We start from the raw sequence: 12,934 nt of genomic DNA on the forward strand, positions 1-12,934 counted from the left end.
AAACAGGTCAGGGTTTTTGTTTCGTCGTTTTGGTTCTGATTTGCATGTTTTATTTTGTCAACTTTGCCTAATATTTACACACTATGCCTACTCTGTTGTTTATTTTGATGGTTGAGCTATATAGGATGTTACGTATAAACACACACATCATCAAATGTTCATTTTGTTGAAACCAGATTAATGTCACAATATTCAGAAAACTTCTTGTGCTTTCAGCTTTTTTTAAAAAAATTGACACTTTGATAGACCAAAATGAGGTAAATGTGTCTTTTGTGCGCTATGTTATGTAGTACTAATGGATTGTTAGATATTTGCCATAGTGTTAACATGTTAATTTATGGCCTGTAAATGAATATGAGACTGTTGCTGGGAAAACTGTATAGTCTGCAGAATAAATGCTGTATAAGAAACAAGCCTTCTAAATAACTTTTTTTTTTTTTTGCTAGTTCACACTTGAGCAGTAGGCGCTATAGGTGTGAAGAATCTAGAGACTGTATAATTTGAGTGATAAACCAGATTATAAAATAAGCTTAATTACTGATAAGAGTTTTGCTCATAAGTTTGATGCCGTCATGTAGTATCTATTGGCTACTTTTGCAAGAAGCATTGGAAGACCTACTTTTGGGAGCTAGTCGAGTGCTGTTTCTAGTGTTTCGAAATAAAAGCTTGCAGCTCTTTGGTAAGCAGACCTTTTTGAATTCTATCAGAACCAGTTACCTATAGTGAGTAGTAAGGAGGAAATATTTTATATGTGCAGGGATAGTTTGTAAAATTCACACGTCTGCTTATTGACAGGGATGCTTAATATTTCTGCTGTTTGTAGACACATTCTTGTTTCCTAGAAATAAATTTTATAGCAATTTGAAGTCTGTTAATATCGAAGAGAACAAATGTTTTTAAACTTAGTTATCACCAGTACTAAATAAGTTAAATTCAACAAATCTATATTATGTGGTGAGCATTTTGCTAGGAACTGACATCCATAGTGAATAAGACATTCATTCATTCATCCAAAAAATATTTATTCAGTGCCTTCTATGGGTAATCTTAAGGGCTTCCCTGAGGAAAGAGTGCTTATGTTAAGGTTCAAAATGAGTAGGAGATACCAAGGTGTGAATAGCTAGACAAAGAAAAAGAGTCTGTCACGTGCCTTGATCAAAGAACTCCAGGTTGAGAAAATGAAAAGTTAAAAAAGCCCAAGCTGTCCAGAATGGCTGAAGCCAGGGGAGGGGAGAGAGGACCAGTGGCTTAAGATGGAACTGAAAGAGATAGCCAGAAGCCAGTTAATGGAGAGAAGTCTAACTTGCAAGGTAAGCTTAGGAATGTGAAGCTGATTATTAAGGCAATGGAAGGTCAGTCAAAGGATAAGGGAGGAAAATGAGTTTTTTAATATCAGTCTGATTGCTTTGTATAGAATGGATTAGAGTGTAGGACAAGAGAGGATAGGATATAAAGAAAGCAAGATGCTAGTGAAGGAATCTGACAGATGATGATGACTCAGGCTAGAGTGGTAATGGAGAAGTGGATGGAGTCCAGAAATCCTTAGGAGTAGTAAAGAGTAGATGTGGTGATTTCTGGGATGTGGAATTAAGAGAGGGAGCACATGGAGTCTGAGAGAATTCCCAGGCTTCTGACTTCAGCCTCTAGGAGAATGTTGGTCACATACCCTGAGAAGGTAAAAAGGACAGAAGACAATGTCCATTTTAATTTCTGAGGTAATACCTCAAAGTGGACAGATTTGAGGACATAAATAGGGAACACAGGACAACAGTCATTTATCTTCAACAGGAGATGTATATGGTGTGTACATATGTACATATATATAAATAATTATGTATGTTTCCAAAACTTGACTGAAAGTATCAGGCAGTATCAAAACAGTATCAGTCAATGAAGACATATAGATTTTAAAGAGAAGGAATCATCATGAGAGAGAATCTGGTAGGCTAATGGTTTTGTTTTTGTTTTTGAAAGAAGCTAGGAGGAGGTTTATGAAAGAAAGTTAGAATGAACCAAGCCACATTGAGCAGATTACAGTTTTCCCTATAAGCTAGGATCTAAGGTGACTTCATTTTAAGATTTTAATGGGAGTTAGTTTGTACTTTGGTTCTTGGTCATTCTTGATTAAACCAGTTTGTTTTTTGCTGTGTCTATTAACCCAGATTAACATTCAAATACTAGAGTTTAAGATTTTAATTAGAAGGCTGGAATGGAACTCTGACTTGTGAATTGGTTGGCTACTGCTAATGGCTTTGTAGCTTTTTAAAATTCCATATCTAAGGTTTGTGGTTGGGGTGGGAATGTGAAGCTTTAAAAACCTAGAAATGTGCTATGGGAGGAAGCTGTAGCCTGTTGTGGAGATAAACTAGGAGAAGGGATGAAGAAAAGAGGAGAAAGGACGCTGTTTCATTAGAGGAGGCTTTTTATATTATACAATGCCTTGCATGAACCAGACTTTGGAGATAACAGAACTGAATTTTTATTTTCAACATTTCAATTTTGCTTTAATTGGGTACTTGAAACATGAAGCATTTTATGGTGTGAAATACGAAATTAAAGCTCCCAGTGGCAACATGGACTTGTCATCTGTGATATATGGGGGGTTGGAGCCTGGGAATGGAAATGTGGAGACTGGAAAAGTCACCCTACAGGCTGGGCCAAGGTTGCTTTGGTGATGCATTCTGTAGTGGGAATTTCGGTGCCAGAGTTACCCGAAATTGGGTCTCACACCCTAGCTCCAGCATATTTAGGAGGGAGCAGGTTGCTCAGACTTGCCATGCCCCTCATCCTCTGCTGAAATGTGGAGATGACATCTGCCACCCAGTTTATTTTGAGAATTAGAAAATGAACGTAAGGTCTCTGGCAGAGTGTCTTATTCACAATAGGCACTTAATTCTTAGTTCCTCTTTCACCTCCAGTTTAATTTCCTTTATATCCAACTTTAGTGGTCTCTAATAATGATATAGAAGCCTTATTAGTGGCCGGTTAGATTTAATGAATGAATTAGAACAAATGCAGTTGAATTTCTCACCTCTCCTTATTGATTATGAAAACAGAAATTCATAGCACTTCATCTTTTAGAATTGCTAAACCAGATGATGCTTAGGACTGCCCTTAGAAGCACACAGAATAGTTTTTGAAGGATTTAAAATAACAATTGATAAAATAATTTGAAATGTAATTCAGTGATAGGCTTTCTGCTGAAAAACATTTGGCCACTTACTCATCCAGTTAACATTTATGAAGCACTGTTTTTGTCCCAGGCCTGTGTAATGTGGGAGATGGACAAGTGAACAGATGATTCTTACACACCATAGTAAGTCTTGTGCTATGGGGAATCACAGGGAATTGTGCCAAGAAAATCTGACAACGTGTGCCAAATGCTTTAAAAATATGCATCCTCTTTTACCTAGTTGATGTGCTTCTAGCAGTGTAACCTGAGGAAGTTTGATGAAATCTTGCTTATAATGTGAAAAATTGGTGATTGCAAATGTATAACAAAAGTGACATTACTTTGTTAAAGAAGGTCCATCTAGTCAAGGCTATGGCTTTTCCAGCGGTTCATGTATGGGTGTGAGAGTTGGACTATAAAGAAAGCTGAGTGCCGAAGAATTGATGCTTTTGAACTGTGTTGTTGGAGAAGACTCTTGAGAGTCCCTTGGACTGCAAGGAGGTCCAACCAGTCTGTCCTAAAGGAAATCAGTCCTGAATATTCATTAGAAGGACAGATGCTGAAGCTGAAACTCCAATACTTTGGCCACCTGATGCGGAGAGCTCACTCATTTGAAAAGACCCTGATGCTGAGAAAGATTGAAGGCAGGAAGAGAAGGGGACGACAGACAATAAGTTGGTTGGATGGCATCACCAACTCTACGGACATGAGTTTGGGTAAACTCCAGGAGTTGGTGATTGACAGGGAGGCCTGGCATGCTGCAGTCCACAGAGTTGCAAAGAGTCAGACATGACTGAGTGACTGAACAGAACATGTACAGATACCTTATGTACATTATCTTGTTTAATCCACACTATCCTGACAGGCAGAAATAACTCCTTCCCTGTGTTTTACAGACAAGACCCCCAGAGAATAAACAGTTTGCTTTTAGCCATATGCAAAGTCCGAATTTGATTCTAGATCTGACTTTAAAGCTTTTGTATCATATAAGCTGTTAACTTTTGCCTAGGAGTTAGAAAACTCTTAAATTAACTGCGGATTTCGTCTGGTGAATTGCATTAACTTTCTTTATCTGTAAAGTGAGAGGATTGAGCTGAATCTTTAAAGTTAATTCTGGTTGTAAAATTCTGTTATTTCTGATTTCTTTATTGAATTGAAATGGAGAGTGTATAAAGCTTCTACTAGTACTCTTGTTTGCAGCCGATTTGGTTTGTGAAGAATACTGTTAGCCCTGTGATTTTTTTTCACACCATCGTCCTGTGGTGGTACATAAAAGACATCAGTGAGAGGATGAGTTAAAAGAAGGTACATTATGTCAGCTGCAGATTCACGAAAGAAAACTTTTTTAAAGAGGAGCACCTGGGACATCAGGAAACATGGCAAACATGGGCTGGAGATTGTGTAGGTGGGCCCTGGTAGTTGTCCTGGGACACCAACGTGATTCAGCCTCAGAGAGTTACTGTGCCTCAGTCAGTGGTCCTCTGTGTGTGTCTGTCTTGGGGCATTGGGGATTCTGTTAAAAGGTACAATGATGACTCAGTTTCAATTCTTCTAGGGTCTTATTTCCAATTAAGTGGTAGAGAAGTGGCTATAGGAGGGACACAATGATTATTGACATAGAGCTAATGAAGTGACATGATATAAAAAAAGCATTATCTGCAGTATTTTTGTTCCACTTATGTAGTACCCTTTTCTCTAAAAGTGCTGTACAACTAACATTGGGATAATAAGCCATTTTAAAATGTCAAAACACTGAAGAGTAAGAAAGTGGCTAGGAGACATAAATACACAGAAGTAGTAGAGGCTTTAAATCACTGATGGGCACAGCAGATTAGTGATCCTTTGGCTAAATCCATTGCATTCACCTTTGGTGCTGTAAATGGGTGGGATTTGACATGGAGGCCTTTTCCTTGGGTCAGTCTGCTGCTGCTACTGCTGCTAAGTCGCTTCAGTCGTGTCCGACTCTGTGTGACCCCAGAGACGGCAGCCCGCCAGGCTCCCCCGTCCCTGGGATTCTCCAGGCAAGAACACTGGAGTGGGTTGCCATTTCCTTCTCCAGTGTGTGAAAGTGAAGTCACTCAGTCATGTCCAACTCTTCATGACCCATAGACTGCAGCCTACCAGGCTCCTCCGCCCATGGGATTTTCCAGGCAAGAGGACTGGAGTGGGGTTCCATCGCCTTTTCCATGGGCCAGTCTAGTGGACACCAATTTACATCCTGTGGTTAAGACTGAAGACCATGAATTTTCATGTCAGATAAACCTATGTTTAAATCCGGATTCTACTGCTTACTAGCTATTGGGACAAATTAACCTAAATTTTCCAAACCTCAGTTTCTTCATCAACGAAGTGGTGGTAATTTATACCTCCCTTGGTAGGGTTGTTTGGAGGATTAAAGTAAATGAGTTAAATAGATAAAACATTTAGTTCAGTGCCTGGTACATGGTAAATGTAACATAAATGCTAGTAATTGTTATGCTCAGAATATGTCAGAATAGTGACTCTGATGAGATTATTGAGCGTAACAACAGCTTCTCTGGTTCAAGAGATAAGGTGATGTGGAGTGTACAGAATCTTGTGTTCCTTCTCTGAATTGATACAGAAAAGTATTATCTGTATTTCATAGACTAGCATAAGATTTTTTAATAAGGAAGCATACAGAGACTAAGCATAATACTTGAAGCAGTCACATACATACCACTGGCTTTAAGATATAAAAAGGTTTCAGATGCCCCGGAAAGACTTCGATGACAACAGAAAATTAGAATAGCTTTGGGAAAGCACAGTGCAGGTTTTGATCCCTGAGTTGGGAAGATCCCCTGGAGGAGGAAATGGCAACCCACTCCAGTATTCCTGTCTGGAGAAGTCCATGGACAGAGGAGCCTGGTAGATTGCAGTCTGTGGGGCCACCGAGTTGGACTCGACTGAGCGTTCAGTTGCTCAGTCGTGTCTGACTCTTTGCGACCCCATGGACTGCAGCATGCCAGGTCTCCCTGTCCATCACCACTCCTGGGGTTTATTCAGATTCATGTCTGTTGAGTTGGTGATGCCATCCAATCATCTCATCCTCTGTTGTCCGTCCCCTTCTCCTCCCACCTTCAATTTTTCCCAGCATCAAGGTCTTTTCCAGCGAGTCAATTCTTCACATCAGGTGGCCAAAGTATTGGAGTTTTAGCTTCGGCATCAGTCCTTCCAATGAATATTCAGGACCGATCTCCTTTAGGATGGACTGGTTGGATCTCCTTGCAGTCCAAGGGACTCTCAAGAGTCTTCTGCACCACCATAGTTCAGAATCATCAGTTCTTCGGCACTCAGCTTTCTTCACAGTCCAACTCTCACATCCATACATGAGTACTGGAAAAACCGTGGCCTTGACGAGATGGACCTTTGTTGGCAAAGTAATGTCTCTACTCTTTAATATGCTGTCTAGGTTGGTCATAACTTTTTTTCCATGGAGTAAATGACTGAGCAAAACACACATAGCACATTAGACATATATATCTTTCTTTAGCTTGCTTTTCTCTCTCAACATTGTTTTTGAAATTTTATGTTGTACTTACAGCTCTAATCATTTATTAATATTTTAACTACCATACATTATTTCATCAAATGAATGAATATACCATTTTAATCTATTCTCTGCCAGTGGACATTACCTATAATTTTGAATATTTCTGCATAGCTCTTACTTCACATCCCACTTCTCACCCCCAATCTCATAGGTAACCACTGTCCTGAACTGTTAATTTTTTAGTGACTTAGAGATACATATTCTTAAAGAATAGATGATTTGTTTTGCATGTTTTTAATGTTTATGTAGTACAATCTTACTATATTATTTAGTGACTTTCTTTTTTGTTCAACATAATTTTGAGGTTTATTTATGTTGATGTGTTGTGGCAATAGTCATTTATTTTCACTGTGTACATTATTCCACTATTAGAATATATCATGATTTATGGACATTTAGGTTGCCTCTGACTTGTTAGTATTATAAACAGTATATAATCAGTATCCTTGTACTTGTGTGCTGATTTTCTCTGAGGTGTATACCTAGTAATAGAATGACTAGGGTATAGATAATGTATGTTCATCTTTGTCTTCACTGGATATTGATAAGTAGTAATTATATTATCATTTAATTGTACATATTTTCTAATTTCTAATTTGACCCTTGAGTTTAAAATGCATTTTAAAAACTTACAAATATCTATGATTTTTATTACCGGTTTTTAACTTAATTGCTGTCTGGTCAATTAATAATGCCTATTTCTTACTAATTCTTTATTATCTGTTGAGACTTTTGCTTTATAACATAATGTGCGGTCAGAATTTATCCAGGTTTTAGGCAGTTTTTAGAAATATTCCACATGTATTTGAAAATAATTCATTATCTAATTGTTGGTTTTCCATAAATTCCAATCATTGAATCCCATAGATTCCAATGATTTCTAATTATTTTTGCTTTACATATTTTGAGGCCTTGTTTTTAGGTGCATATATAAATAAGAGTTGTTTTATATTTCTGGTTTTTTTTTTTTGCTGTTATATAATGATCTTCTTTATCTCTCATAATGCTTTTTCTTCAAAGTTTACATTTCCTTACAGTACTATAGCTGTGATTGGCTTTTTAATCACTTGTATTTACTGGTGTTTTGTTTATATACTTTAAACTTTTTCTCTCATGTTAATATTTTTAGTATGTCTCTTCAGTTCAGTCGTATGTCTCTTGGAAACTCCATAATTTTCCAAACAGGATTTTGTTTATTTAGTTTTAATTTTCTGTATTTTAACTGCTGAGTTTAGCCTGTTTACATTTATTACCACTAGTGGTATATCTGAACTTACTCCTACCACATTATTATTTGTTGTTTGTTTACCCTGCTTTTTTCCTCGGCTGTTTTTCACCTTCTTATCTGTCCAGTATTGGTTTGAACAGTTTTTGTTTATTCCTTATATCCTTGTTTATCTCTAAAATTTTAACATGCATTTGGCTTTCCTGAGTCTTACATTAAAATCAGTATGTCCACCACTTACCTGAATAACACAGGGACCATGGAAATCTTTAACTCATTGACTCTCTACCAATTTTCTATGGTTTTGATCAGTATTTTAGTTTTTAATCACTCAAATTAGTTTTAATTTTTACACTAGCTTTCATTATTTTCTAATATCCAAGGTAATTGTGAACTCCTTATTTAAACTTGTTCTTTTCACTCTTTCTCTTCAGATTTTCAAAAGAAACAACCAGACGATGATTCCACTCCAAGTACAAGTAACAGCCAATCAGATTTGTTTTCTGAAGAGACCACCAGTGACAACAATAATACCTCGATAACCACGCCAACTCTTAGTCCTAGCCAGCAGCCGCTTCCGACAGAACTGAATGTAACTTCACCAAGTAAAGAGGAGTGTAAGTGCCCAGATCCTGTGAAGTGGTAGAGAAGGCAGCCTAAGAATCATACCATGAGTTTCTTTGTAATGCCTCTCCCAGGAAAAGGCTAGCAGCTCTTTTAATTCAAGATTAAGTGTTAACGTACAGCCACGTAGAGAGTAAGTTTCAGCCTTCCATTGAGCTTAAACTTTTCTAAAAAGAATGCCTTTTATGTTAACTGTCAAGTCCAGGTACATGAGATTTTGAACCAGTCTAGGGCAGTTCTCCGGAGAAGGCAATGGCAAGCCACTCCAGTACTCTTGCCTAGAAAATCCCATGGATGGAGGAGCCTGGTAGGCTGCAGTCCATGGGATCGCTAAGGGTCGGACACGACTGAGCGACTTCACTTTCACTTTTCACTTTCACACATTGGAGAAGGAAATGGCAGCCCACTCCAGTGTTCTTGCCTGGAGAATCCCAGGGACGGGGGAGCCTGGCGGGCTGCCGTCTCTGGGGTCACACAGAGTCGGACACGACTGAAGTGACTCAGCAGCAGCAGCAGCAGGGCAGTTTTCAGAGAAGGCAATGGCAAGCCACTCCAGTACTCTTGCCTAGAAAATCCCATGGACGGAGGAGGCTGCAGTCCATGGGGTTGCTACAAGTCAGATGACTGAGCGACTTCACTTTCACTTTTCACTTTCACATTGGAGAAGGAAATGGCAACCCACTCCAGTGTTCTTGCCTGGAGAATCCCAGGGACGGGGGAGCCTGGTGGGCTGCCTTCTGTGGGGTCTCACAGAGTCGGACACTACTGAAGCTACTTAGCAGCAGCAGCAGCAGGGCAGTTCTCAGCCTTGGTTGTAAATTAGAATCCACTGGGGATCTTTAAAACAATTTTACTCTTCAGTACCATTCCCTGAATCTAATTTAATTGGTCTGGAGGGAGGCTCAGTGATACGTTCTTTTTAATTCTTCAGAGACTTCTTAATATGCAGCAAGAATTGAGGAACCACTGGTCTAGGGAACTTACCCTGATTTAACAACCTTCCATTAAAGCCTTGCCTTTCTCACTACATAGGCTTTGAATGTTTCTAGGCAGTTAACTGAGATAACACTATATCCTGTATACATAGGATATTTGAAGGGAGGAGGAAGTAATTTCTGTTACTCTTCTGGAAGTCCTTAGTGACAGAATACTGTTATCATGCATATGATGTGGAAGTCCATTGTCCACTTAAGCTATAGCCATTTCCTTTAGAGCACAGCTATAATTGACAGAGTTTGTTGAAAATTATAGTGATATTAATGACAGCCATTTTTACCTTTTCAAAGCTTTACCTAACAGGTTGAAATTTGGTGTTTCAAATTTGCAGAATATCTAGAAATCCTTGGAATATGGTAGGTTAGAATATTCTGTCTTCTAACTTCAGCAGAGAACAAATATTTATCTAAACCTATCGTAACCATCATACTAGGTAAAATTGAGAATATAAAAGTAAAAAAGGCCATAGTCCCTGTCCTCAAAGAACTTACTGTTTATCAGAGGAAAGTAAATATATTTCTTATAATAACTTGGTAGTTCTCAGCCAGGAGTGATTTTGCTCCCCCCGCTCCCCCCAGTGCTGTAAACCTCTGACACTGTGTGTGAAAGCCCTCCACAGCAAGGGATTATCCAGCCTGATGTGTTAGTAATGCCACAGTTGAGAAACCCCGATACACAGTTGTGTGCAGCCATTTTAGTGGTCCTTTTCCATGTGTTAAAGACATCGACTGTTGAAGGAGGGTGTTGATTTACTGGTTTACTGGTTTTGAAGACAGACACACGGAGAAAAGCTGCATGGAGTCTGCAGTGGCACATGACTCACTCCTTTAAGACCATTTATGGAGGACAAGGCTGGACAGATTATAGCCATGCCATAGTGGCTTGACTGCTCAGTGAAGATACTTGGATGTTAAGACAGTAGTCATGTTTTTGAGCAAAGGAAGTAATATTGCCACAGTTATTCTGAGAAGTAACCTGGTAGTATTGAAAAAGGAAAGGATTATACTAGATAACATTGCATAGAGAGAATTTTTAAATTGTTGTAACCTGTTGAAAGAGGCCTCAGAGAAGGTGTAGAAATTATATAAGAAGAGAAAAATAGATGAAAGTGGTAGTGATGATATTAGGACAGTAGGCTTTGTTTTATATTTAAAAATCTGTTTGGGGTTATTGAGAAGCTGATGAGAAACTGTGACCCCTTGTCTCAGAAAAACACACACCATCCATTTATACTCAGTTTTGAATAAAAATTTTTGTAAAGCTCACTCTGACCTTTAGGTTAAGGACTCCTTGTCTAAAGCAAGGTTGGAGCTGATCAGGATCTCTTTTTATGGAACAGCATTTGATTGGATCCACACATCAGGATCAGGCCAGGATCAAAACAACTTGAGCAGCCCAAGTGCTCTGAGATAACAACAGCTTTTTTTTATTGAGCACTTTTTATGTGCAAGATGTTGTTCTATATGTTTCGTGTATTTTCTCTTTTATTCCTCATGACAGCTCATTGAGGTGTGAATACTCATTATCCCCATTCTATAGGTAAGGAAACAAGCACAAAATTATCAAGTAATTTGTTCATGGGTCCCAATGTCTCAGCAGGTAAAGAATCCGCCTGCAATGCAGGAGACGCAGGAGATGTGGGTTTGATCCCTGAGTTGGGAAGACCCCTGGAGCAGGAAATGGCGACCCATTCCAGTACTCTTGTCTGAAAAGTTCTATGGACATAGGAGCCTGATGGGCTACAGTCCAGAGGGTCTCAAAGAGTTGGGCATGACTGAGTGACTAAGCACACACACAAAACAAACTAGTAGAAACCAGAACAGGATCCAAAGTTAGGCATCTGTCTTCAGAACTCATGTTTTTAATCAGTTTATTCATAATGCGAAATGTAACTGCCATAGAGAATAGAAATATTCATTGTGGCAAGCCTGGCGTGCTGCAGTCCATGGAGCTGCAGAGTCAGGCATGACTTAGTGATCAAACAACATGTTGGTAAGATCAGCTCTTTCTCTGTAATTAAGGTTATGTGGAAACTTACAGGGTAACCAAAAGTTTCTTGATTAATTCATCATGAAAAATCCTTGTAACAGGATTGGAAATAAAAACACTATATCCATGTGACTATATGACTAAAACGTTTTCTCTGGAGTCAGATCTTTATGGGAAGCAGATCCATAAAAAGGATTTACATAACAAATAGCAAAATATGGACTTAGAGCAAGTGGGGTTAGATGAAGTGAAATTTTAATTGAGTGAGCCTAATTGTCAGGTGACTCTAAGGACATATAGGGAAGGTCTTGTGTTCAGCACAAGGTTTCATCTTCATACCCTTTTCCCCCTCCTGTGCCTGGGCTTAGACCTGCCCTGAGCTCTTGAGCCCCTGGGACATAGCACTTCCTCTCTTTCTATAACTTGCCATTCTAGGTTGCTGTAGACTGCTATGTTTTTTCTTTTGAAATGCATAAATACTTTTAAGTCTGATTAAGGATGTGTGGCTCTGTCAGGTTGGCCAAAAAGTTCATTTCGATTTTTTTTGTCATATGTTATGGAAAAACATGAATGAATCTTTTGGCCAACCCAAAACGAGTTTCAGATCCATTCTCTTTCTGGATACATCACTGCTTTAACTGTTTAAAGCAAACTCTCAGAAGCTAATCTCATTTCCCAATTCCTGTTGGGCTCGTAATTCTAAATCTTGGCCTTTCACAGACCTAGAGAAAGGAGATTTGCTAATCTGAGATATAGTGATGACTTAACTGTTCAACTAGGCAGTCTGAATTGGAGCTCAGGAGAGAGAAGTCAAGGTTGATTTCATCCACACACAGATGATAGTTGAAACCTTTGGTTCAGTGAGATGGCTGAGAGTGAGAAGAAAGAAAAGCAGTGAGGCTGGAACTTTGACAGAAACTGGAACAGAGTAAGCAATTGAAGTTAGAGAGGAGGTGAATATTAGTGGGCAAGGTACCAACTCCAGTATTCTGTCCTAGAGAATTCCATGGACTGTATAGTTCATGGGGTCGCAAGGAGTCGGACACGACTGAGTGACTTTCACTTTCAAGGTCATAAAAGCCAAGGAACAAATTTCATTGTATGGCATGGGCTTTGTTAATAATAATGAAAATATTCACTCATATTTATGAAGTGTTTGACTATCTTCTAAACTCTTTACATATAATTCTCACAATACCCTATAAGGTAGGTGCTTTTATTAACCCTGTTTTTACAGATGAGGCAGTTGCATAGAATGGTTCAGTAACTTCTACCTGAAGTTTAGAGCTCTTGCTTCCCGGTGTAGCTCATGCTCCAATCCACTGATTTGGCTCCAGAGCCTGTGAAACTTTCAAGG

General features: G+C 38.8%; 1 protein-coding gene across 2 annotated transcripts in view; it reads left to right on the top strand.

Moving 5' to 3' along the window:
• Nucleotides 1–12,934, top strand: part of ZFAND3 (zinc finger AN1-type containing 3) — a 338,795-nt gene that overhangs the window by 246,365 nt on the left and 79,496 nt on the right. For both annotated transcript variants that reach the window (XM_055407256.2, XM_055407255.2), the window contains exon 3: nucleotides 8,403–8,585. In XM_055407256.2, coding sequence (XP_055263231.1) covers nucleotides 8,403–8,585 — 183 coding nt within the window. The remainder of the gene's footprint in view (nucleotides 1–8,402; nucleotides 8,586–12,934) is intronic.

The sequence above is a fragment of the Moschus berezovskii genome, chromosome 23, assembly GCF_049115385.1.
Source record: "Moschus berezovskii isolate FMDL1 chromosome 23, NW_MosBer_1.0, whole genome shotgun sequence".
NCBI classification, from domain to species: domain Eukaryota; kingdom Metazoa; phylum Chordata; class Mammalia; order Artiodactyla; family Moschidae; genus Moschus; species Moschus berezovskii.